This window comes from Eretmochelys imbricata, chromosome 9 (genome assembly GCF_965152235.1).
Source record: "Eretmochelys imbricata isolate rEreImb1 chromosome 9, rEreImb1.hap1, whole genome shotgun sequence".
NCBI classification, from domain to species: domain Eukaryota; kingdom Metazoa; phylum Chordata; order Testudines; family Cheloniidae; genus Eretmochelys; species Eretmochelys imbricata.
In genome coordinates this window covers 55,475,157-55,502,184 of record NC_135580.1, presented here as the reverse complement: position 1 = coordinate 55,502,184, position 27,028 = coordinate 55,475,157, and the positions used below count along the sequence as shown (strand labels likewise).

The following is a 27,028-nucleotide window of genomic DNA, read 5'->3' as shown; positions in this document are numbered from 1 at the left end:
AGTTTGTCCTCTCTGCTTACTGACAACTTAATTCTACAGCATTGTTAAGATCTGCAATACCACTGCTCTCAGACTTTCAGTGGGCTGAATTAGACACAGAATTGTTACCAGTCACAAAATGAGGCTGGCCACAGAGATTAATATCCTTTTTAAAGAATGTATTACATCAGTGTCAATACCTTTCTAGGTTTTTGTTTGTTTTTTTAAAAGAGCTAAGAAGTTCAGATTTAATTTTGTGTTTTTGATAGTCTGAGGTAGACATTTCATTACAGAATAACCTTTGCTCTTGCAATAAATGGTCATATTATAAAAGAAAAAAATAACTAGAAGAGTAAATTAAATAAATTTTTCCTCCTTAACCTCCTTATTATCTTTCTTGCATCTGGCAGTCTGGACAAAGCCAAAAGCTCCTTTGCCAATGAGATTGAGAGTGTCATATTTCTTTGCATATTCTCCATCACATGCCCGCAATCTTTCCAGATCTTCAGCTCTTTGGGAATTTTCAAACAATGGCATTGTCCTGATCACCTGCAATAAGGAGGAAGAGACACCAAAAAACTGAAATGAGCCAGTGAGGTTTATAAAGTAAAGAGATATAATGAAATAAGATATTTAGAGGAAGACGCTTTTTCACTGTAGTTGTGAAAATGTGTTATTTTAACTCTAATGCCAAAAGTTGTCTGTCCTCGGAATTACCACAACGAACTAGAGTGCTGGTTCATCTAGTTCAGCAGCCTAACTCCAGCAGTCACCAATACCACACACTTCAGTGGAAAGAGAAGAAACAGAAGAAAATGTACCTAGATAATTTTATAAACTGCTGTGTATGGAGAAAGTTGTCTTCTTCAACTACCATCAAGCATACATGATCATGTTACATTCTGAGCAAAATTTTAGATTATTTTTCATGTTTTAACTTGACCAGTAGGATCAGAGTCACACAAGTTTTTAAACTCAGTCACAACAGTTTGTCTCACTGACCTAAAACTCAGCAGTGAATTCCACAGATATAAACACCGTATCAAGAATATTCATACAAACGGCCATACTGGGTCAGACCAAAAGTCTGTCTAGCACAGTATCCTGTCTTCTGACAGTGGCCAATGCCAGGTGCCCCAGAAGGAAAGAATAGAACAGGTAATCATCAAATGATCCATACCCTGTCGCCCATTCCCTGCTTCTGTCAAACAGAGGCTAAAGATACCATTCTTTCACTGGTTCCAAGTTTAATGCCCTTAAGTTTCATAGACTGTCACCTTGTTCTCCTTGGAGACAGCAAATAGATACTGATGAGTTTTGGGATGCATTTCAGAATTCTGAATAGCTCCATCAAGTTCATTCTATTTTCTCCTTTACCACGCGCTCCCCCTGCCCCAAAGGCAGGGAGATTAGAATGTAAGTCCCCCAGTACTCTGAACTATGTCAGGGGAGGGTGTTTATAAGTGACCAGCAGGTTTCCTCTTTCTTAAGAGGAGGCAACTGGAAGTGGATAGAGTACTCCACATGAAGGAATTATTGTATTTCTAAAAAGAACCAACAAATACTCTATTTATTTTTTTGAAGTGTGAAATGCTGCTTTATATTGACTTATCCATGCCAAACAGTGACAAGGACGATATCAGCAGTTTAAACTATTTTCAAAATTGAAATTTCATGAGACATTTTGCTGCCTAAATCTCCACTGTCTTGAAGGAAGATTGCAAGAAACAAAAAAAAATAAAGTATCATTGTAAAAATTAAGTAACTCCTCCCCTTTCTCTTCCAAGTAATAATTACTTCTGCAAATACACTGTAGTATTTCTCTCTGCTCTGAGGAGCAGTTATTCATTAAGACATTTTGTTTATCATCATTCAATCAGTTTTTAAATTTAACCCTTACCTTGGTGTGTGTGTTCTTTAACTCTTAAAATAACCTTACCATAAGCCTTTGGAAAATGCAGGTAAACAACATCCGTAAGGTCATCATCATCTATTTTAACTGATTAGACATTATTTTCCCTTATAGGAACTGCACTGGGAGGAGCATATCATCAGATTTATTATTAACAGGTCCTCAACGGAATTTTTAGGGGTTTTTTTAGTTTAAGATTGCCACTGTTCTTCTCACATAGACATTACTCTGTGCTTAAGTACTGTGATACCATGCCAAATGCAACACTGGAGTTGCAGATGAAACCTGCCATTTAATTTCCTTTTGTCAATGTAAGTCAGTCCATTAATATTTGTTCAACCTAATATTTCCTTTTAAAAATGAAAATTTCATACAATGGAACCCAGCAAAACACTAAATCAACCTTAAGCCACAACTAGATGAGATGACAGAGGTTCTGTGCATCATGCAAATCCTAGCTTTTGGGGTAGCACTGTTCTAGGCCTTGTGTATATTAGGAAATAGAAGCCAGTGAGATTAAATTGATTTAAAAATTGGTCTAGTTACACTGGTGCAAACCTCTAACAGATACACTTAAAATGGTTTTAGGGAATTTGTATTAGATGCACTTAGACCATTTTATGTTATCCTTATATTAATTTAGCTTAATGCAATAACTTATCAAATCTCAACAAGAGAGATCCTTTAAAGCATTAAGGTGCACCAAGAAAAAATCCAAAATATGAACGAGTAGTTAAAACTACTTTGTCTTCTCTCTCTCATGACAGTTAAATACTTCCTGCGATACACATTACATCAAAAAAATTCTCACTTCAGCTTCACCCAGAGAAGGGTGCAACAAGAACTGAGAAGCATTTTCAAACACTAAGTCGGGGTGGCCAAACTTACTGGCCCTCTGAGCCACATATGACAAACTTCAGAATTTCGAGAGCTGGGGTGCGCCTGCCAGGGCTTGGGGCTTCAGCCTTGTGTGTGTGTGTGGGGGGGGTGTCTTGGATCTTCAGCCCTGTGGTAGGTACCTGCTTTGTCACTCCACAAGGAGCAAATACCTGGGAGAGCAGGGAGGGGCCGCTGACGGCAAGGGTAGATGTGCCTGGGGGTTGTGACTCAAGATGTTGGGGGAGCTGAACCTCTAAATTGTGCTTCCCCTCACTCTCAGCAGGCACCAATCATGTCTGGCAGAAGCCCCTATCCCCACCATCCCACTGGAGGGCAGAAGCCTTGAACTCTCCTCCCAGTCCGGTAAGTGGAAAATGAGGGGGAAGCAGGAAGGGGGACTCTGCAGGCCACACTTTAACTGTAAAGGGGTTTGGCAACCCCTGCATTACATGATGGCAGAGATACTCACTTCTCCCAGGCTGAATGCGGAGAGATCCTCTATAGACTGGGAAGAACTGGCTAGACTGGAGAGCAGAAGCTGAGTCCTTGCTGCTGCTTCTTTCTGGCTCCGAAGGAGGTCTCTCACCACCCAGACACAGAAGAGAGCTGCAGGGTCTTGCAATTCTACACGCTTCACTTCAAAAAGTATACCTTCAGAAACACATATCCCAGAAGAAAGATATTCAGATCCATTTAAACAGTGAACATAGGTAAAGAAAAAAGTTACCAATGCAGAGAAAGCATTGAGGCCAGCTTTATACCTGGCACTCCTAAATTTAGAAGATTTGAAATGATGGCTTGATATGCTCTATTTTAGGTCCAAATCCTGAGGCCCCTACTCAGAGAACTCCCATGGACTCCAGTGGGAGTTTGTCCAAGTAAGAATTAAGTGAAGCCTAACTAAGAGTTTAACTATTAGAAGGTGTTCTAGAGACTCTTCGAATAACCACCCACAGAAGAGCAGTGACTGCACCCTTAGAAGTGGCAGGTTAAAGAAAATGCCTGTCAAAGGGCGAAGCTATGGATGCAGACTTTAGGTGACACATAAATAGGAGCTGTACATCAGAAGCTGTTGGATCAAACTGTAGGAGTGGATGAAAGGTCTTCAAACACACAACTCAACTCAGGTACTATATTAAATGCTAGCAGCTTTCCGATTAAAGGTTATTGTCACATAAAATATCTGGGGGAAAAAAAAAAAACCACACCCCAAGATTCCTTAATTGTGTTTTGAACACCTCCTGAGATTACTAAATCAATGAATTTTAGAGAAATTCACTCTTCATCATTTATGCTACTTACTTTGCATTTCACTCCACTTGGACAATGGAAACAGACTGGCCCACAGATTAACCTTTTTCCTCCTGCAATTCCAAAGCCTCCTTCCTCCTCTATCCCAGAATCATTTGCATTCTTTCAGAAAGGAAAGAAAGTGTGTCTAATCAAGAGCTTCAGAGGGTCAGAAATGGTCATTGGTTTAAACTTACTTAGTCGTGAACCATCTCTGTGATAGCAGTTCCCAGCGTAGCTGCCTTCCAGGATCTTGGAGACAAGCAAAGGAACTGATGGAGATAATGTAGCTTCTGGTTTTACAGGGGTGGATGTTACTTGCATTTTCAAGTTCTGCTGCTTGAACAGCAGAAAGTCTTCTTGGGGATTCACATCATTGTTCAGAGGGCTTCCGTTCAGGTGATCCCCCATGTTCTCTGCAGCACTTTTAGGAACTGAAGGAGATGTTCTGGAGGAATCCTCTTGAATATTTTCCAAATGCCTGCTGGAATTCAACCACTCCTGGCCACTCTTTGGGGAAGTGCTATTCAACAGGAGCTCTTCCTGTTCAATTGTAGAGGAGTTAGTCTTCTGGGCCAGGAGGCTGCCTATATCTAAGTCACAATCCACCACATCAGGCAAGTGTGTCCTTAGAAGATCTGAAGTAGCATCTGAACAACTGGCTGAAGTCAGCGCTGCGCCAATGTTCAGGTCCAGTTCCTCAAGGCCTTCGCAAATGCAATTTACCTTAGTGCCCGGTACTTGGATTGCTTTGAAATTAATGGCAGCCCCCAAAGCAGAGGCATCACAAGCTAGTAAACTTCCTGAACAAACATCTTGAATATTACTCCTTCCAACAGGAAGGAAAGATGAACCGTCAGTCAGTTTGGAGTCTTCTATTGTCATCTGCTCAAAGCTGGAGTTTCTTGTCCCACTCATCGACTTTGTATTTGCGAACTGCTCTGTAATCACATTGGCTTGCATATCTTGTCTGCGGTAAGATGTTGCCCCAAGCCACGGTTCATCTAGTGTTGGTGTCCCAAATGAGAGACAAGTAGCATCACACAAAGATCTATTCAAATCGCTGGTCTCAGTTTCTTCTAATCGGCAGGGAACAGGCATCTGACAGTCCATTAGTGAAGTAGCCTTTCCCTGAGGTTCAGTGGAAGATTGACACTTCATGGTTTCATATGGTAACCTAGAGCTCAGTTGCCTATCTAAATTCACAAGGACTTGATGTTCTTCCTGCAGCAGGTCAGATAAGCTACCGGTCACATCAACGTTCACCTGCCGAGTCTCAGATGGTACTGGACCATCACTGTCTCTCACTGGGTCTTCTGTATCCTGACAAAAAACTGATGGTTTTGAATCAGATGGTTTGGGAGAGTCTGCTGCAGAGAGGCTCTGGGGTGAGTTATTAGTTTCTGCAGTTTCCAACACAGTGAAGACTCCATCATGCTGACTCTCAGGCAATGGCTGTTCATCTGTGGCAGGCAGGCCACCAGTAGCAATGCAGTCCACACTATAGGGATTCAAATGTGTCATTCATGTCAGGGCCAGAAAAGAATGAGAGAAAATTCATTGATACACAACTTGCACTTTTTTACAAGACTCAGTAGGAAACTCTTGGTGCAGACTTCCCAGTTCATGGCAAATCCAAAGTCTTAATGCAAAGGAATTGCTAAAGTTAGCATATGGCACAGGCTGCTAAACATTGTACCAATAAGAAAAGGAGTACTTGTGGCACCTTAGAGACTAAAAAATTTATTTGAGCATAAGCTTTCGTGAGCTACAGCTCACTTCATCCAATAGATGGTCTACGAAATAGGATCTACAACAGGAGTGAATTTGCCACAATTAAATGGAAACAAGCTACAGCACATGGCGGAATAAGTTAATGAAAGATCTGTATTGGGTTCCCAGATATTTTTATATACAGTTTTATCTATGATAATACAAATGACCTTTAGATTACTGTAAATTTACAAAGGCAGTAACAATTCTAACTCAAGTTAAACATTAAATGAAGGAGAGTGCAGATATAAAGGGTTTTAGAGTCTGTACCTAAACAGTGGATGACAAATACAGTTCTGTTTAATGTAGAATTATCATTCTTGTAGTGAAAAGAAGAGAGAGAAGACTGACCCACAGTATTCTTGCCAGCAAGTTAAAGAAGTATGGGCTGGATGAATGGACGATAAGGTGGATAGAAAGCTGGCTAGATCATTGGGCTCAACGGGTAGTGATCAATGGCTCCATGTCTAATTCGCAGCCGGTATCAAGCGGAGTGCCTCAAGGGTCAGTCCTAGGGCAGGTTTTGTTCAATATCTTCATTAATGAACTGGAAGATGGTGTGGATTGCACCCTCAGCAAGTTTGCAGATGACACCAAACTGGGAGGAGTGGGAAATACGCTGGAGGATGGGGATAGAACATAAGAATGGCCATACTGGGTCAGACCAAAAGGTCCATCCAGCCCAGCATCCTGTCTACCAACAGTGGCCAATGCCAGGTGCCCAGGAGGGAGTGAATCTAACAGGTAATGATCAAGTGATCTCTCTCCTGCCATCCATCTCCACCCTCTGACAAACAGAGGCTAAGGACACCTTTCCTTCCCCATCCTGGCTAATAGCCATTAATGGACTTAACTTCCATGATTTTATCCGGTTCTCTTTTAAACCCTGTTATAGTCCTAGCCTTCACAACCTCTTCAGGCAAGGAGTTCCACAGGTTGACTGTGCACTGAGTGAAGAAGAACTTCCTTTTATTTGTTTTAAACTTTGCTGCCCATTAATTTCATTTGGTGGCCCCTAGTTCTTATATTATGGGAACAAGTAAATAACTTTTCCTTATTCATCTTCTCCACACCACCTCATGATTCTATATACCTCTATCATACCCCCCGTAGTCTCCTCTTTTCCAAGCTGAAAAGTCCTAACCTCTTTAATCTCTCCTCATATGGGACCCGTTCCAAACCCCTAATCATTTTAGTTGCCCTTTTTTGAACCTTTTCTAATGCCAGTATATCTTTTTTGAGATGAGGGGACCACATCTGTACGCAGTATTCAAGATGTGGGCGTACCATGGATTTATATAAGGGCAATAAGATATTCTCCATCTTATTCTCTATCCCTTTTTAAATTATTCCTAACATCCCATTTGCTTTTTTGACTGCCGCTGCACACTGCGTGGATGTCTTCAGAGAACTATCCACGATGACTCCAAGATCTTTCTCCTGATTAATTGTAGCTAAATTAGCCCTCTTCATATTGTATGCATATTTGGGGTTATTTTTTCCCCAATGTGCATTACTTTACATTTAGCCACATTAAATTTCATTTGTCATTTTGTTGTCCAATCACTTAGTTTTGTGAGATCTTTTTGAAGTTCTTCAGTCTGCTTTGGTCTTCACTATCTTGAGCAGTTTAGTATCATCTGCAAACTTTACCACCTCACTGTTTACCCCTTTCTCCAGATCATTTATGAATAAATTGAATAGGATTGGTCCTAGGCCTGACCCCTAGTTACCCCTCTCCATTCTGAAAATTTACCTTTATTCCTACCCTTTGTTCCCTGACTTTTAAGCAGTTCTCAGCCCATGAAAGGATCTTCCCTCTTATCCCATGACAACTTAATTTACGTTAAGAGCCTTTGGTGACAGACCTTGTCAAAGGCTTTCTGGAAATCTAAGTACACTATGTCCACTGGATCCCCCTTGTCCATGTTTGTTGACCCCTTCAAAGAACTCTAATAGATTAATAAGACATGATTTCCCTTTACAGAAACCATGGATACAGAGGGACCTAGACAAATTAGAGGATTGGGCGAAAAGAAATCTGATGAGGTTCAACAAGGATAAGTACAGAGTCCTGCACTTAGGACGGAAGAATCCCATGCATCGCTACAGATTAGGGACTGAGCGGCTAGACAGCAGTTCTGCAGAAAAGGACCTAGGGGTTACGGTGAACAAGAAGCTCGATATGAGTCAACAGTGTGCCCTTGTTGCCAAGAAAGCTAACGGCATTTTGGGCTGTATAAATAGGAGCATTGCCAGCAGATCGAGGGATGTGATCATTCCCCTCTATTCGGCACTGATGAGGCCTCATCTGGAGTACTGTGTCCAGTTTTGGGCCCCACACTACAAGAAGGATGTGGAAAAATTGGAAAGAGTCCAGCGGAGGGCAACAAAAATGATTAAGGGGCTGGAACACGTGACTTATGAGGGGAGATTGAGGGAACTGGGAATATTTAGTCTGCAGAAGAGAAGAATGGGGTGTGGGGGGGAATTTGATAGCTGCTTTCAACTACCTGAAAGGGGGTTCTAAAGAGGATGGATCTAGACTGTTCTCAGTGGTAGCAGATGACAGAACAAGGAGTAATGGTCTCAAGTTGCAGTGGGGGAGGTTTAGGTTGGATGTTAGGAAAATCTTTTTCACTAGGAGGGTGGTGAAGCACTGGAATGGGTTACCTAGGGAGGTGGTGGAATCTCTATCCTTAGAGGGTTTTAAGGCCCAGCTTGACAAAGCCCTGGCTGGGATAATTTAATTGGGGATTGATCCTGCTTTGAGCAGGGCGTTGGACTAGATGACATGCGGAGGTCCCTTCCACCCCTGATATTCTAGGATTCTATGACCTAAAGAGATCCAGCGGAGACAGTTGGGCTTCCCTGCTAATAGAGTGCAAAGTTCTGTGGGAAGATGAAGTACTAAATGAACCAAGACTTTTACATAGCATATAGTGACTCTCAGAAGGAAGGAACACTGTTTAAAACATAGTTCCAGCTAGACTAGTTCCCAGAACACTTTTGCTATAGCATGAATGAGGCCAAGCAATGTTAGAAATTGGTTTAGCTGGAATTGTATTTAAACATTTCTTTAAATCTGCTCCTGACCTAGTGCAGACTTAGATATCACTTCTGGCTGGGGAGAAAGTGACCCTTACAGGTCAGAGTGGTGGTAGTGGGTAATCTAACTGACTGAATATGGGTAGGACTAAAGAAGCAGCAGAGATGGACAAGATGATTTACCTGCCTTGCAGATAGCCCCTCAGCTGCAAAAAAACAAGTACAGGAGGCTAACGCTCTCCTGACCCCACCCAGTTCAGTTTTACAAATAAAGAAACACTATTTCTTGCAGTTTTTGCTAATTGGCTTGATTTATAGAAGCTTTGACAGTGCACATATAAAACCTACCCACTGAAATGTGTGGATGTCACTGCAGGTGACGAGAAAGTAGATGGCAAACTGCTCCCACTGTCCAGCCAGGTCTCTGCACTAGTGAAAATCTCTTCTGCCTGGCTCCTTGATAGTTTCTGCTTCTCGTGTAGCAGAAGAACTGCATCTCCAGGAAGCAAGAGGCTGGCACCTGTACCAAACACAATGAGACAATTCTTCAAATTTAGTCTTGATTGCAAATATGTCAGCTTTCATAGCTCAAGAAGCCTGGGAATGGCCCTGCTCTATATCTAGTACCTAATAGTTTAAAGGGTAGAACTGACCCAGGTGACAAAGGTGGGGGGGAGGAGGTCGTCACAACCTAACTTCCCAGAGAAGCATGGTCGAGTGCTAAAGCATCAAACACATAGGTGGAGAAAAACAGAAGAAAGCAACAGCCCTGAAACCACTGGGTAGGTGAAGAACCTGAGCACTACTTTTGGATTTTCCATTCTGTTCAAACCTGGGACAGTGAATCTGAGCCCATGCTCAGATCCCCAGGAAAAGCTTATGACAAATGCAATACAAGAAAATTTACATTATTTAACATTAAAGTTATTTCAAACCACTCCAAAATCAAGAAAAAAACCCACAAAAGTTCAGTTTGCTATGGTAACCTTAATTCACCCAAATTACACGTCTAGGATAGAAAGAAGAACAAAGCTCAAAAGGTTTAAGGAAAGACTCAAAGAACAGAAACAGTGGTCTGTTACAATGCAAAAATATCCAAAGGGAATCAGAATGCAAGTGAGGATGCGAGGTAAAGTAAAGTAAACAGACATTGCCAAAACTACATACAGCTAAACTAGGCTGTATACAGCTACAAAATGAAGATACAAAGTGACTAAATCTAGACTAAAAACAAGAAAAGCTCCCCCCAGAATCTATTTGGTAGAGACTGAAAGCACTGTCCACCAATTCCTTTTGGTTCCTGTCACCACATCCAAAAAGGAACCAGAGGACAAAGCTGAGAGCTAGAGGGAACTGTGAAGCCAATAACCCTAAGTCCTCAAACAGCTACCATTTGCCTTGTGCAAATGACCAACATAGTTCATGCATCTCAGATCTCTAAGATTTTATTATTTAGGACCAAAATTCTCTGCTGGCATAATTCCATTGGAGTTACTCCTGTAGCTAATTTAGCCCTTAATGGATTACCAAAGGGTGTATAACAGTAACTCCTCATTTAATGTTGTAGTTATGTTCCTAAAAAAAATGCGACTTTATGTGAAACGATGTTAAATTAATCCAATTTCCCCATAAGAATGAACGTAAATGGGCGGGGGGGGGGGGCCTTAGGTTCCAGGGAAAAATTTTTTTGCCATACAGTACAGTATTATAGTTGGGAGGTGTCCCCGCCTTACCCCACACAGGTACAATCCACTGGCACTAGAGACAATGAGGCAGGCAAGGAGGCTGAAGAGGCTGTAGGCTAGGAGAAGCACGTTGCACAGCAGCAGCGGCAGCTTCCCCTACTCTGCAAGCACCAGGGGTGGGGGGCTCAACCCTCGGCCCACCCACTCCCCCAAACCCTCACCCGCCTCTTCTTCCCCCCCACCCTTTACTCCACACACCGCGTCCTCGCACCTCCTCCCCCTCCCCTGCCTCCTGCCCTCGGCTATCAGCTGGCTTGCGGCATTCAGGAGGGGGGGGGAGGAGCGAGAACACAGCAGGCAGGCTCCCCCTCCCTCCCCTGCCTCCTGAATGCCACAAGCCAGCTGATTGCCGTGGGCAGGAGGCAGGGGATGGAGGGGGGATGCGTGCTGTGTCCTTGCTCCTCCCCCCTCCCTCCTGCCCACAGCAATCAGCTGGCTTGAGACATTCAGAGGGCAGGAGCCAGGACTTGACATGCAGCCTCCCCCCTCCCTCCCTCCCCTGCATCCTGCCCACGGCAATCAGCTGGTTTGCAGCGTTTGGGAGGTAGAGGAGGGAAGGGGAGCCTGCATGCTGAATCCTTGCTCCTCCCCGCTCCCTCCTGAATGCCGCTGATCGCTGCGGGCAGGAGGCAGGGGGAGGAAGGGGAAGGCACTGATCTGCAAGGTCTGCCAGCAGACAGGAGGAGCTGTGGGGTTGCGGGGGGCATAGGGGAGCTGATGGGGGGCTGCCAGCTGTGGACAAAGCAGGCAGCCAAACGATGTTATAGCGAAGCATAGCAGAACTTTAAACGGAGCATGTTCTGTAATTGAGCAGGGACGTAAGATCAGAACAGCTTTAAGTGAGAGGACGTTAAGTGGGGAGTTACTGTACCAAAATACTCGAATACAGACTCATACTATAATTTGAACCTCTACCGTTTGCAGAAAAGGAGAAATCAGAGTCCTTTGTCTTGGATTATAACATGGAATCAATCTGGGATTTACTGTAGAAAAGCCAACCTTCTGAAACATTTTAAGACTTTGTTTCACTCAATTTCTAAGTTACTTCTCACCTGTACAATATACACACAAGGTCACGTTTGTCCACAAAGGTTGTTTTATGCTTAGACGCTCTTTAAAATATCTTCATCTATCTTTGCATTAAGACCCAGCATGGAAAATACCCATGCAGAGGAAGAATACTTCTAAAAGTCTGAGATTCTGAAGACAGGGGTTATAATGGAAACTTCAACATTACCTTATCCAGAATCCTCACAGAAGCAAATGCTATCCAGAGCAGCCAAACCACCAGGATTTGGAAGTAGTTTTATGAGTCAAGTCCACTACACTAATAAAAGCTATATGCACTGGAGGTCATGGATTTGCTTTCAAAAGGAAAGCTCTAAGTTATTTCATTAACAGATGACAATAGCACTGTTGAAAAGCCACTAATCCTCATCCATACACACATATTTGGTGTTAGAGAGCAGCTGCTACGAAGGAAAAGGGAAAAGAAGAGAATGAAAGGAAAAAGAAGAGAGTCAAAACAGAGTGGGTGGGAAGACATACTGCTGAAATGTGATCAGAGTAAGCAGCCTGAGATACTTTTAAGTATAAGGAATCTTATAGAATGGTTGTGTGTCTCAGTAACAGCTAGAAGTTTGTTGAACACAGTAACCAAAAATCATTCCCCTCTCCTTTTCTGCTTCAAAAAGAAGCATGCAAAATAAAGCCACATACCTTAAGAATTTGCTATAAGAAAAACAGTGTGATTAGCAAGAATACCTCAGATTACCGTAATTGCACATTTGTTAGATAAAAATGAATTTCCAGGAGAATTTTTAGAAATACTCGCCCCTGTTTCCAGCTGAGACTGATCACAGTGGTAGCTGCCATTTCATAGCTATTTCTCAGAAGGAGCTCATTTTGGACGATATAGATGCAATGGCACCAGCCGGGGCAGTTATGGGCACCCACAGGACACCGCACTGTCGAAATGCCGCTGCTGAGCGCGGCCGCCGGAGAACCGCCCGCCGAAATGCCACCGAGAAGCGTTGCCATTTCTCGGCAGCATTTTGGCGGCCGGGTGTCTGGCACCCGCCACAGTCTTCTGGGAATAGAAATATGATATTCCCACAGAAAGGTTGACATAGACTATGACTTTGGAAATACAGCTCTGATTTCAATGCATGAAAAAGCAAGGAATTTAGCAAGACACTGTAACACCAGGTCTATTATTTTAACAGCTCCATTAAGCAGTAAAACTAACTAACACCAACAAGAGCTCTTTTGTTAAACTAGAATTTTAACTAGGACAACAAACAGACTGAACATACCTTACAGTAACTTGATAAATTTCTTGCTTCCCCCACCCCAGGTATTCAGCTCACAGATGCATTCTCGAACATGGAAACTCTACTTGATTGAGAATTCTTCTGTCATATTTAAAATACTTTTACTGTTCTTTTGTAGTTGACTTACATTGAAGGACGTTGCTAGCCAACAACAAGGGTGTATTTGATACACAGACAATCAGACTGCTGAAGGGCATGCAGGCTGCCCTTTATTCTGACTGAATGGAAGAAGCAATTGAACTCATTTATGGAGTAAGATAGCTGAAACAATAGAAGCCACCATCCAAAGCACAGGCCACACAGAAGGCCTGAACATGAACTAACTCAGGGAGAAGAAGAGTATCTCTGCATTTGAAATCTGTTCCCAGGGACTGGAGCACTGTTTGGAATACAGCTGTGTGTGGCAGCAAGAAAAGCCATGAGAAAGCCAGAGAAGCAGTGATAACAAGGAAGCCAAATGAGAAAGTGCTTCTTGTAGACAGGTCCCTGGCTGGAAAGGTACGCTTGGAAACTGTGAGCAAAGAAAGACACTGTCTCCTCTTTGTTCCTACTGTGTTCAGGGGAACAGGAATGTGTGTCCATTCTTTGTAAATGGACAGGATTGCACCAAATAATATACCTGACTCATCAGCACTTTCTCCTGTTAACAGAAACAAACCAGCAAAGCTCCAAATATTGGCTAACCAATATTAAGGTTCTCCTTTAAAATGCTAATACAGTAGACTTCTGAATACCGACACCTCTGTCAAGCCAGTTACATTTCAGACATTTTAAAGTGCTTTGAGATCATTGAGAAAAAAGGATGCTATACAGGCAAAGTATTATTTATTCTTGGTATAATTATTTCTGAACTGGCATGTTCTTTGGTTTCTTGCCATTAGAAATGCAGAGGGAAGTAGAAGTAAAATAAAGTTTCCATCAATGCAATGTAACTGATTATTTCAAACATGTGCTTTCAACTATACAGAAATCCAGTCATTTCGTAGCACACACAACCATTTTCAGTGACATGCTTCTCCTCTTTCAGGTCATTTTACCTTCTCTACTATCTGCTATACAACAGTCTCCCTGCTGGGCTCTTTTAATATCTCCAGAGGTAAGTCCATTTTCTGTCTCCATGCAGTCATCAAGAGGTGGAAATGGCAAGGAGGATTCATCAGTTCTATCCATGTGGTTACAGAAACCAGGAATCAGGAAGGTGATGTTCTAAAATACAGAATACAACAGTATGAATCAGACTGACTCCTCACTGGTTGGTGACAGATGCCAATAACCTTTGCTGGTGGAGAAAGCAATCCAATCTGATCCTTGTGGTTCATGTTTGTCTGACTTTCCACAACAACAACAACAACAACAACAACAACGAGTCCGGTGGCACCTTAAAGACTAAGATTTATTTGGTCTTTATTTTGTCCTTATTTTATTAGTCTCTAAGGTGCCACCAGACTCCTTGTTGTTTTTGTGGAGACAGACTAACAAGGCTACCCCCAGTACATGATCCACAACAGTGATGGAAGAAGAGAGATTACAGAGTCTGCTTCCGCATACTTAAAATTTGTTCTAATCCTTTGGCAATCCTTTGTTCAGAAGTTAAGTGTGGGGTGGTCGTTGGTGCATAAGTTATTTGTTGACTACAGCAGTTCTAACTGAGCAAGTGGAATAGATTCTTTTGCTGGCAGACTTGAGATCATTAAGACACACCAACCATTTCTGGGGGGAGGAGGGGTGAAAATTCAGGCCTCACCTTTCCCAGCAGCTCCTTTTTCTCATAGCCAAACAGCATTAAAGCAAAACTGTTGTTGATGCCATAGATGCTCCCATCTCGTTGGAGTGTGATAAGCCCACTGAGGGCGGTGAAAACCCAGACAGTGGCAGAGTAAGAACAGTCTGTGGAAGATCCTGCCTTGAACTCCTGAAGGAGTCCATCCTCAATCACCGAGACTTGGTCCTCATCAGGAAGACTAGCCCTCAGCTTTAAACTGAGAGGAAATGTTGTGCCCTCCCTGGCTCGACCTATAGATCTCTGGATCTTGAGATTCTAAAAAGAGAAACACTGTTTACACACCAAGTTATGCACAGGAAAGCTTTCCAGGGGGTGGAGGGGAGAATGTGTTATTTCACTAGGAGAGCTCCTGCAGTGAAAGCCCTAGCTCATTACTTAGCTAGGAAACACCTGAACAGCAACCAACAACTGCATAGCCATTATCAGGAGACTTAGGTCTTAGGTGCTAAATCTGCCACCAGAGGCTCTATTTGTTACCCAACTAGAGAAAGCCAACATATATGAAATATGAAGACTGTGCTGTATTTATATCACAAGTGAGAAGAGCAAGGAACAGCTTAGTTGATAGATCACACAGTACCTTTGGAATTTTCTTGCCAGGAGGAGGGATCTGCACCGAAGGAATCAGGTCTGTTATGTAGTGACCAACTACTTCTTCCAATGATGTGTAACCATGGAGATGAGCAAAAAGAAGGTCACACGATGTAATCTCTCCCTTAAAAAGAGTTCACATGACCCTCATCATTGTCATGTTTTAACCACGGGCCACACCACTCCTAAAGAGCAGTTTATGCTAATATCAAACAATATGGCTGGACGTGCCCATGAAGAGAGTCAATACCAATAACAAACACTGATTCAGTAAGCAGATGCAGTATAATACAGTGCCACTCTGACACTATTTTTATACACGGAAACCACATGTAGCTAAAATCCATGTGAGGCAAGTGGAAAAACAGTATCTGAGATTTCCCCCAACAAAAAGTGTTTGTACACAAAGATTTACAACCATGTCTGTTAATTCACCTGCAGTATTCTATCTATACTGAGAGACCACTGAGCTAATCATGTTAGAAACTGCAAGTCAAGACTGAGATCAACTGGCATGGCTGTGTGGGAGAAACTTGCAGAGTCTGCCCACACTGCACCTGGCTCCAGCCAGTGCTATCTACATCTTTCATATTCATGAGTACTAAATTGTCTGTTAAAGCTTTTAAGATCCCCTCACTTGCACAAAAGCTCTTTTGTCAAATTGCTCTCACATTTTGTGACTAATAGAACAGAACACTCACATCACTTCTGAAGGAAACAGAGGCAGAGAGTCTTTCCACTGGTTCCAGCACAACCACACAGCACTGGTTGTCCTTGCTTCTCATTTTCCTCATCCAGATTGAGACAGGTATCTTCTCATTGCTACGTCCTATAACATCCACCTGTTAACAGAAATCAACATTAAATACAGTGTTCTGATATGTCTCTTTACCTACCAACAGCTTCAGGGCAATGAGAGCTGAATAAGATTTCAATCTGAGATGTGACTCTCCTGCTGTTAGAAATGCAAGATAAGGGATCTTTCTATTAATTTTTCGAACAGGGCGAAGTGAAAAAGTCTTCCTTAATGGTGCCAATTCCTCTTGCATTCTCCAAAACATTCAATTAAATGGGAACCTCCATTTGTATTATAGGGGGTATGACAAACAGTTCTGGACTATAGGATTGCTCCGCTCCAGCTCCAGGCAAAAACCTGCAGCTCCACTGCTTCGGAGCTGCTCAGAGCTCTAGCTCCGGGCTCTGCTCCAAAGCCCTGCATTCAATGAATGCATAATATCAATATGCAAGCTGCATATTTATACATTTGTATCTCCAATATTGAGGCTTTGCTGAAATGCTGTTATAAATAAAGTTTGAGTTACTCGGCCATTGAAAGAGCATGTAACATTAAAACTTCTCTGTGCTTGCATAACAGCTTTGTTTTTAAACCTCACATCTGACATGCACAATCAACATGGAGTCCCCAATAAGATCCAGTGCTTTTGCTCTGTTAGAATATAAAGGGCTGAAGGTTTGCAAATAGTTTACCGATCACACACACACACACACACACACACACACACACACACACAGTTATTCTCTTCAACCTCAGAAAAGAGATCAAGGTGTTTCCCCAACTTTTGTATGCCTTTTAAAAAGTGATACTCTAACACCATACCAAGTTTCAGAGTAGCAGCCGAGTTAGTCTGTATTCGCAAAAAGAAAAGTAGTACTTGTGGCACCTTAGAGACTGACAAATTTATCTGAGCATAAGCTTTTGTGAGCTACAGCTCACTTCATCGGATACATTCAGTGGAAAAAGTCACTTTTTCCACTGAATGTATCCGATGAAGTGAGCTGTAGCTCACAAAAGCTTATGCTCAGATAAATTTGTCAGTCTCTAAGGTGCCACAAGTACTACTTTTCTTTATTCTAACACCATACACTCAAAGATGCATTCCTTATGGGAATCTCAGTAAATTACAATAACCAAAACAGCAGCTGGATCCTTGCAAGAAGAGTTAGCACTGTGGAAATAAACCAGCAGACTTAACTTTAATGGTAGCTTTATTAATTTCAACTGCAAACATGCCAGTTTTATTTCTTGTTGGAATAGATTCCTCTAAAATAAGAGGATTCTTTCACATGAGGTTTACTCACTTTTTCCCCTGCCCTGTTCATATCAGGCCTTACTAGCATTGCGACAGAAAGTTTATGCATTTACTACACCATAAGAAGTCTCTGAAATACATTTAATAGTACAAATTTTGAGTTGAACAACTGTCAGACGTGCTAATTTCTATTCTGGGGCCTCAGCCAACCAAACCTTCACTTTTCTCCCCAAACTTGTTTTAGGACTGAGAAAGCTGTAGTTCTGAGGTGCTGTAAATCTCTTTTAAAAGAGAAGACCTGCTGAGAGGCTATGAGCTCATTTTCCCTCCAGAATATTTGCACATGCAATAACTGGACAATAGAAGCAAAAAAATGCTTTTTTTGAGACATTTCTCTCAGACAGTTCCACATACTTTATGGCTTATATTCCCTTGAAGGCAAGATATCGTTTTTTCATTTTCAGTTAAGTGTTTTGCCATATATATCCTCAGATATTTCATCGCATTTGACTGCTTTGATAACTATTATAATTCATGGAATGCAATTTAAGAGTTTAATTTTTTTTTTTAAATTACATTGAGACAGTCCTTGGGAATCTTGCGTTAGTATTAATGGCTCAACTTGGAGCAGTTTAACATTTTTGCTCAAATTAATTCATAATGGACGTTAGATAGAGAAACAGTCATCCTGACTATACAAGTTGACACAAGGATGACTCTTACGAGTGCCTCCCAAGTGGACTTCATAAGCCAGAATTAAAAAAGGCAAAACATGTTTATAAGCTTCTTTTAAAAAAAGAAATGCCTCCACTGTCAAAGAGTGACAAAAGGTTACCCAGGGACATGTACTGGACAACACTGAAGAGTTAAGTTGAAATAATCACACAAGTGTATTTCTTTAAGGGATTATTTGCTTGAACATCTCACACACCACTGTTCCAGAAACCACAGCTGCATATCCATCATCTTCCACATGTTCCTCCCCTAGAGCCTCCACTACAACCTGAGTAGATTTTGATATCAACTGGGACAGCTTCTGGCCAATCAGCTCGTGACTACTGTACCCAAGGAGCTTGCAGGCTGTGTCACTGGCAACAAGAATCTAGGAGAGGAAAAAGAATGCAGTAAGAATTTTATTTCTAGTTCTCCTACTAGATGACTGGTCTAATATTTCGTTACATCACATCTTCTCTCAATGGAAGTTGGAAACGATAGGTCCTACTTTTATTCTGAAACCTGATACGTATTTCACTTCATACTTAGTCGTATTCCTATGTCTGTTTCAATTTTATGACAATCCGCTGCTTTGGGCTTTGTCTACACTGCCAATTGAACAAAATTTTGTCGTTCACAGGTGCTTAAAAAAACAACCCTCCCCCCCTCAAAAAAAGACAAAAGTTTTGCCGCAGCAAGTGGCAGCGTAAATGGCTCATTGTCAGCAGGAGCGCTCTCCTGCTGACAACGCTTGTAGGGGGGTGAAAATATTTTGTTGGCAAAAGCGTCAACAAAAACCGTTTACACTGCCCAACTTTTTATGTAGTCTAGACAAAGCCATAGTCACTTATCTGGTAAATGAAACAGAGACACTGCTTTCATCTTTTCCTCTTTCTTGTATACTACTCAGCACCCTCCAGCCATTTGGCTTGTGAAAACAAAACTATCTAGTGGAATAAAATTATGTTATATTTACAAGTATATCCTAAATAGGACTATAGTTTTAGATATATCTAACAGCAAAAACAACTGATCAGCAACCTGCAGACGAGTATCCAAAATCCAGTTAGCCAACCCTTGCTTTTAACTTAACTATAATTCCTTTAAATTGATTACAGTAAAATAATCCAGTTAGTACAGTGAAAGGGTCCTTCGTTACAGCTACATCAAGCCACAGTTCAGTCTTCAGTTCAATTTCCAGCTTACTGCAGCTGCTGATTCCAGCTGACGAGTCTTTTTTGTTTTAAATAAAGTGACCTGCTCCAGACCTTCAAAAGGTGCATTAACCACATAATGTCTACAGTTCTTAAAGTGATTCTGCACCACAAAGAGCATTTTACAGTGTAGGACCTATGTCTGCATGAGGAAAGCCTAAACTTTCAGACAGGTAGATACACTGGCCATAAGCTTATATGAATACAGCATTAAGTGCAAAGAACTCCAAGTATATTTCAATTTGTATTAACCTTTGTCCTAAAGTTTTATTTTCCCCTTCTCTGCTTGAAAAGGGCTCAGTAGATCAGTGTTCTGTCTGATCTTGTCTTGTGTGCATTTTGCCAATTATAAACTATACTTGGGATACATAAATCTCACATACTTTTAAGACTTGTGAATGTATATGTAATGGAACTCATAGTCAAGTAAAAATTACACAAGTCTGAATCTATATAAAGCTATGTGGTTTATAACAGAACTATACAAAGCTCATTTTTAGTGGGTGGTCCTGCTACAGCCATGGTAAAAGGCTGGTACAGGCGGTTCTTGGACTTAAGACACAATTGGTTCCTGAAAATTGCGTCGTAAGTCAAAACTTCGTAACTCGGAACAGCAGTCCACTCCATTGTGGGACCGAGCGTCATAACGTCGAAACCAACTGTCGTATGTCAAATCAGGGTGTCAATTCAGAAACGTCGTAAGTGTCTTTCGTCATAAGGCGAACGTCATAAAGTCGAGGAATCCCTGTACCTCTGTTGTCCTGACATCCACAGTGAAGACAGCTTTATTTGGGTTGCGCACAGCAGCTGGGAGCGACGGGAGGGATTCCTCTACACTCATGACATTCAAGAAGGAACAAGAGGTGCTACCGACTGAACAGGATAAGGAGGCAAGTTCCAAATGAGCCCAAGGGTTACCAAGATTGCCAGAACAAATGTTATGAGCAGCCAGTGAAGATAAGCAATAGGAAGTCCATTCATCCTCTAAAGGAAAAAAGATGAGCATCTCTGTAGTTAAAGAAGTCTGATATAAAAGAACATTTAGTGGGGAGACAATTTTCAGGGAAAGATCACCAACTGAAGCAACTGTCAAGTAGTTTACATATAAAAACTTTAAATTTTTAGACTAAAGAAAGATTTTCAAAGCCTAATATTAAATACAAATGTTTTCAATATTTTTAATGTTAATACGAACAGTTGTTTTGATCAGATTTAAGTATTCCAGTACTTATGACTCAAAGGCTGGAAAAATGCAATGTTACTGGTTCTCATGCACTGTTTCGCTAGTCTTATTTTCTTTTGGCCAACCTGAGAAAAGACCAAATGATGATTTTAAAAATTCTATCCGTTTTAATAATCTAAGCTGTTATTAATAATTTTTACATAGACAGTGTTCCATTAAATATTTGTTTAGTCAGAAACTAGTTAATTACCTGCTTGTAACTACAACAGCACTGGAACTGGTGAGGAAGCGCTGTTCACCCACCTACACTTTTGACTACTAACAAACAAAAATCTGTAGGGCACATCTTGCCAAGTGACTCTGCTGAAATTCTCAGAAGTCCTACATCGAAAGGGAGGTACTTCAGGAAATATCATAGCGTCACCTATAAAGTCATTTCACTCCCAAAAGAACAAGCAGGGGTAGGCAGTACTGAGGAAGGTGTCTAGAACAGTGGTTCTCAAACTTTTTTTCCCCATGCACCACTTGAAAATTGCTGAGGGTCTCAGTGGACCACTTAATGATCTTTCCAAATGTTGTTTGTATCGTTAGATAACTACTGTAAAGGACTTTGGATAAAAGCATTATATACAAAAAAAAACAAAAAATTTTTTTTGTTCTACAAATAAAAGCACACAACTCGTTTTAATATCAATAGTATTACCTTTCTAAATCGATGGATGTGCCCTCTTCCCCCTGCCCCCCGTTGTGGAAGCCCCCAAGCTGGGGCTGGAAAGGAGGGGGGTCTCCAGCACCATGGCAGCAACCGAGCTGGGCTGGGAAGGATGGGGGTCTCTCCCTCTCTCTCCTGCCGTGGCAGCTAGGGCTGGCAAGGAGGAGAGTCTCTCCCTCTCCCCCTCCACCACAGCAGCCCCCAAGCTGGGGCTGGGAAGGAGTGGGGGTCTCTCCAGAAGCCGCAGCCCTGGAGCTGGGGAAAGTCACTTCTTTCCCTGGCCACTGCAGCCCTGCATGTCCCAAATTCCCCCCACCCCCTCTTCTTACCCCACTGCTCCCTCTCAACTACCCGCTATTCCCCCCAAGGCTACCACCTCACCTTACATATGCATCTTCTCCAGGGTCCAGGGACCTAATCAGTGGAGCCATGCCTACACAGCTCCACTAATTAGATGGGTGGCCATTCTCTCTTGTGTGCAGCTGCCCAGGCATGCACCTTAGAGGGAATTATCCACAGACCACCTGAATGGAGCTCAGACCACAGTTTGAGAACCTCTGGTCTAAAACAAGGCAACTTAAGGGTATGTAAACCATTATGCTGGTAATAGTCACCATGTAGTAAGACCTTCATCCAACCCATGGATATGCTCTGGGTTCAGAAGTAGTCAAATTCGTTCCCCATCCCTATCACCTCCTCCTCCTCACTCCTTTGGTACAACTTCCTGAACACATTATCTTTTTTTTGCAATTACTTCTTTAACTGTGTCATTTCTAATTTATGGGGAAAGTCTTAAGGCAGGGATGGCCAGCCTGAGAAGGAGCCAGAATTTACCAACGTACATTGCCAAAGAGCCACAGTAATATGTCAGCAGCTCCCCCCATCAGCTCCCTCACCCCGCTCCCAGCGCCTCGCACCCACCGGCAGCCCTACCGATCAGCACCTCCCCCTCCTTTCGATCAGCTGTTTCATGGCATGCAGGAGGCTCTGGCCGGGAGGGGGAAGAGCGAGGGCACTGCAGGCTCAGGGGAAGGGACGGGAAGGGGTGGAGTGGGAGTAGGGCCTGTGGCAGAGCCAGGGGTTGAGCAGTGAGCACTCCCCGGCACATTGGAAAGTTAGTGCCTGTAGCTCCACCCCCGGAGTCGGTGCCTGTACAAGGAGCCGCATATTAACTTCTGAAGAGCCACATGTGGCTCTGGAGCCACAGGTTGGCCACCCCATCTTAAGGCATTGGAAAGAACAGATATCTTGATTCATAAGTTCACACTGTCAAATTCAGAGTGCTACATGATAATCACCAGACAAAGAAGCTTTACTCTGGCAGAGTCTGGAAAGCCCACTTTTTCTACTCTTGTTGGTCCAAGGGTAGGATTTGCTCAGCTCATCAGAGTCACTCAGTCCTGGAACGGGTAATCCTAATGAGGTGCCCTCTTCAGAGGGGACACAATCCTTGGTTGCCATAGTCAGACCCTCGCTGGAACACCACAGTTAGGAGTCCATCTATAATGGAAATATAGAAGGGACCAATGAGATCAATGATTGAGAGAACACTCCACAGCATACAGACAGCCATCAGTGTTCCCCAGTTTGCACCATGAAAAATAAAGACGGTGTGAGATGAGGACAAGATTTTCCATGGAGAGATGAGCCTTTGGTGGGGCTCTCCGCTGCTCACACAATACTTTTACTGTTGTTCCAGTATTAGTCTTCCTTAAGGAAACCCACCTTTCCCTGAAAGATTCATTTCTCAGCAATCTTTATTATATATAACTAGCTGTTTAGTAGTTTCCAAATTCACAATGGAAGAGACAAATTAAATGCTACATTCTACATTAACAGTCTCTCCTCTACTGATATCACTTTCTTTAAACAGTAAAGTGTTAGGGCTTCAGACAAGTCTTAGAGGTTTTGTAACTATCCATAGAGAGTACAATCTAGCCACACCACTGTTAGTCTGATAGCTTCATCAATCTAACAACTGGAGACACAAAAGAGGTACACATGTCCCCACGGAATTTGTGTGCTTGATCTTAACACACACACACAGATATATATGTATATATGCAAAAGAGAATTAAATGGGGCAGTTACAAATAGTTAAAAGTTAGGGTTGTGGATTAGTTGCAGTTAACTCATGCGATTAACTCAAAAAAATTAATCGCGATTAAATCACACTGTTAAACAATAGAATACCAATTGAAATGTATTAAATATTTTTGGATATTTTTCTACATTTTCAAATATATTGATTTCTATTACAACACAGAATACAAAGTTTACAAAAATATTTGCACGGTAAAAATGATAAAATAAATAGTATTTGCAACTCACCTCATACAAGTACTGTAGTGCAATCTCTTTATTGTGAAAGTGTAACTTACAAATATAGATTTTTTTCTTATATAACTGCACTCAAAAACAAAACAATGTAAAACTTTAGAGCCTACAAGTTCATTCAGTCCTACTTCTTGTTCAGACAATCACTAAGACAAAAGTTTGTTTACATTTACAGGAAATACTGCTGCCTGCTTCTTATTTATGTCACCTGGAAGTAAGAATAGGCTTTCACATGGCACTTTTGTAGCCAGCGTTGCAAGGTATTTATGTGCCAGATATGCTAAACATTCGTATACCCCTTTATGTGTCGGCCACCATTCCAGAGGACATGCTTCCATGCTGATGATGCTTGTTAAATATATAGTGTGTTAATTAAATTTGTGACTGAACTCCTTGGAAGAGAACTGTATGTCTCCTGCTCTGTTTTACCCGCATTCTGCCATATATTTCATGTTATAGCAGTCTCGGATGATGACCCAACACATGATGTTCATTTTAAGAATACTTTCACGCAGATCTGACAAAACGCAAAGAAGTGTGAGATTTCTAAAAATAGCTACAGCACTCAACCCAAGATTTAAGAAACTGAAGTTCCTTCCAAAAATCTGATTGGGATGGGGTGTGGAGCATGCTTTCAAGACTTCTGAAAGAGCAACATTCCGATGCGGACACTACAGAACCTGAACCACCAAAAAAAAAGAAAATCGAACTACTGGTGGTATCTGACTCAGATGATGAAAATGAACATACGTCAGTCCACTCTGCTTTGGATCGTTATCGAGCAAAACCCATCATCAGCATGGACGCATGTCCTCTAGAATGGTGGCTGAAGCATGAAGGGACATATGAATCTTTATTGCATCTGGCACGTAAATATCTTGTGATGCTGGCTACAACAGTGTCATGTGAATACCTGTTCTCACTTTCAGGTGACATTGTAAACAAGAAGCAGGCAATGTTATCTCCTGCAAATTGTAACCAAACTTGTTTGTTTGAGCCACTGGCTGAAGTAGGACTGAGTGGACTTGTAGGCTCTAAAGTTTTACATTGTTTTATTTTTGAATGCAGTTATTTTTTGAACATAATTCTATATTTGTAAGTTCAACTTTCATGATAGAGATTGCACTACAGTACTTGTACTAGGTGAATTGAAAACGACTATTTCTTTTGTTTTTTACTGTGAAAATATTTATAATAAAAAATATAAAGTGAACACTGTACACTTTGTATTCTGGGTTGTAAATGAAATCAATATATTTGAAAATGTAGACAACACCCACAAATATTTAAATAAATGGTATTCTATTATTTTTTATTAATCGCTTAACAGTCCTATTAAAAATATATTGATTATGTATAATCTATTTGCTAATGTGGCATTTTTATAGTTGCCCTCCAAATGCCCTTGTTTATACATCATTAAGAAGCAAAGGCTGGAAGAATTTTTTCTGCTTCAAAAACAAAAACAACCCCCCCCCCCCAATTTCCAACCCTAGAGGACTGGTTTGATGTTTCAGACATAAATTGTTAGCCCTCACACCTTAACTGAAGGAGTTAGGGTGCTGAAGCTGTTACAAAAAGCATGTTTTCTCCAAAATATTAGTCACTGAAGTTAACTAAGCCTTAACACACACAACAAAACAAACTCCCCATCTCACCTGCTCAGCTTCTGCTCTCTTATTACCTCCCAAATCATCCTTTCACTGCTTTTCCAGGCCCGTGAGTTTTGTCTATGCAAAGAAAAGAACACACACTGTCAACGGAGTCAGGAAGAGGTGCCGCGGAAAAGCGAGGTGGGAGGGGACCGCGGCTCGGGGGGCAGCCTGAGCACAAACAGCGCCCCCTTAACCCGAGCACTGCGAACCCGAGCCAGCTCGCAGCATAGCCATACCGGGAGGCAAACCGTACTCCACCCCAGTTCAGAAACTATGGCTACAACAGGCGCCACAGGAACCTGTCCCCAATAACACCCACAGCAACGAAACCTGAGGCCAAACCAGCAGAGACCCTGTCCTGACCCCCGCAACACTCCCAATCCAAGGGAACATCTTTCACTCCCCGCCCCCCAACACCTCCCATCCCAGAGAACATCTTTCACTCCCCACCCTGCTCCCCCCCCCGCCACCGGGCGACCCACCCTCTTCCCCCCGAGGATCCCTGCCCCCCATGGCCAATCTCCTCCCTACAAGGTCCCAGACCCACCACCATGGGGACTATCCTGCTCTCCAATGTCCCCCGGGGCCCATAACCACCTCGGACCCAACGCGGCCCGCTCCCTGCCCCGCCCCCACCTCCAGGCGCCGGTCACTTGAGAACCGGTGGCGTATATTAGCGCGAAGGGAAGAAGGAAAAAGCATCGCCCCCACCGAGGCCAATCAAGATGGTAAGAAACGGAGAGGTCCAGATTGACAGCCAGAGAAGCCAATCGGCTGCCGAGGCGGTACCCACTCTGGCGCTGAATGGCAAAAACCGGCATAAATAGTTGCTAGGGTCTCCTTAGACCCCGCCGACGGGATGGCACATGAGGCAAAATTAATTAAGCATCTGCAAACGCGCTCCCCTCCACGTGTCTCGAAAGACTGCGACGCAGCCAGGGTTGCCAATTCAGTTGGATGTATTCCATATTGACTGGGTTGGTACATGTCATCTCAAGACAGGATGCAGAGATAAAGTTTCTTGACACCTTAAATGACTGCTTCTTGGAGCAGCTGGTCCTGAAACCCACCAGAGGAGAGAAAGCAATTCTTGATTTAGTCTTAAGTGGAGCACAGGATCAAGTCCAAGAGGTGAATATGACTGGACTGCTTGGTAACTGACCATAATATAATTAAATTTAATATCCCTGTGCAGGGCCATCCCTAGCTATTCTGGGACCCGATGCAGCCCCCCCCATCGGGGTGGGGGGGCAGGCCTGAGCAAGGGCGGCTGGCCCCAGGCCTCTGCAGAGGGGGCTGGCTTGGGGGGCAGTGAGGAACCACCCACCAGCACTCACCGGCGGCATGGCTGGGACCGGGTCTGCACTTCCCGCTGCTGGTGAGTACAGGCTCAGCCCTGCTGCAGAGCTTAGGGGAATGGGGGCGGGGCTGGGGCAGAGCAGGGGCAGGAAGAGGTGGGGAAGGGATGGGGCAGAGCAGGGGTTGAAACAGGGCACCCCTACACCGCTGCGTGTTTTGCGTATGGGTAAGGAAGGCCCTGTCCCTGTGGCAGGAAAAACACCGCAGTGGCCCAACACTGTAGCATCTAATTTCAGAAAGGGGAATTACACAAAAATGAGATGGTTAATTAAACAGAAATTAAAGGATACAGTGCCAAAAGTGAAATCTCTGCAAGCTACATGGAAACTTTTTAAAGACACCATAATAGAGGCTCAACTTAAATGAATACCTAAATTAAAAAACATAGTAAGAGAACCAGAAAAGAACCACTGTGGCTAAACAACAAAGTAAAAGAAGCAGTGAGAGGCAAAAGGGCATTCTTTAAAAAG

The 27,028-nt window shown here is 42.6% G+C and overlaps 1 protein-coding gene across 8 annotated transcripts in view; it reads right to left on the bottom strand.

The window, feature by feature from the left end:
• PASK (PAS domain containing serine/threonine kinase) overlaps positions 1 to 25,883 on the bottom strand; it is a 52,079-nt gene extending 26,196 nt beyond the window's left edge. For 3 of the 8 annotated variants that reach the window (XR_013347059.1, XM_077825824.1, XM_077825828.1), the window contains exons 1-13: positions 25,747 to 25,808; positions 25,203 to 25,274; positions 22,506 to 22,707; positions 20,064 to 20,296; positions 18,316 to 18,486; positions 16,035 to 16,175; positions 15,323 to 15,457; positions 14,704 to 14,997; positions 13,997 to 14,165; positions 9,230 to 9,401; positions 4,258 to 5,561; positions 3,240 to 3,421; positions 361 to 528 (exon numbers count right to left, since the gene is read on the bottom strand). Coding sequence is in view for 7 of the 8 variants with exons in the window: in XM_077825824.1 (XP_077681950.1) it covers positions 361 to 528; positions 3,240 to 3,421; positions 4,258 to 5,561; positions 9,230 to 9,401; positions 13,997 to 14,165; positions 14,704 to 14,997; positions 15,323 to 15,457; positions 16,035 to 16,175; positions 18,316 to 18,486; positions 20,064 to 20,296; positions 22,506 to 22,668 (3,132 nt within the window). In the remaining variant the exon portion in view is untranslated. Of the gene's footprint in view, positions 1 to 360; positions 529 to 3,239; positions 3,422 to 4,257; positions 5,562 to 9,229; positions 9,402 to 13,996; positions 14,166 to 14,703; positions 14,998 to 15,322; positions 15,458 to 16,034; positions 16,176 to 18,315; positions 18,487 to 20,063; positions 20,297 to 22,505; positions 22,708 to 25,202; positions 25,275 to 25,435; positions 25,572 to 25,742; positions 25,809 to 25,835 lie in introns of those variants that run through there. The other 5 variants (XM_077825825.1, XM_077825827.1, XM_077825826.1 and 2 more) reach the window with 5 other exon arrangements.
• Between the last annotated feature and the right edge of the window lie 1,145 nt (positions 25,884 to 27,028).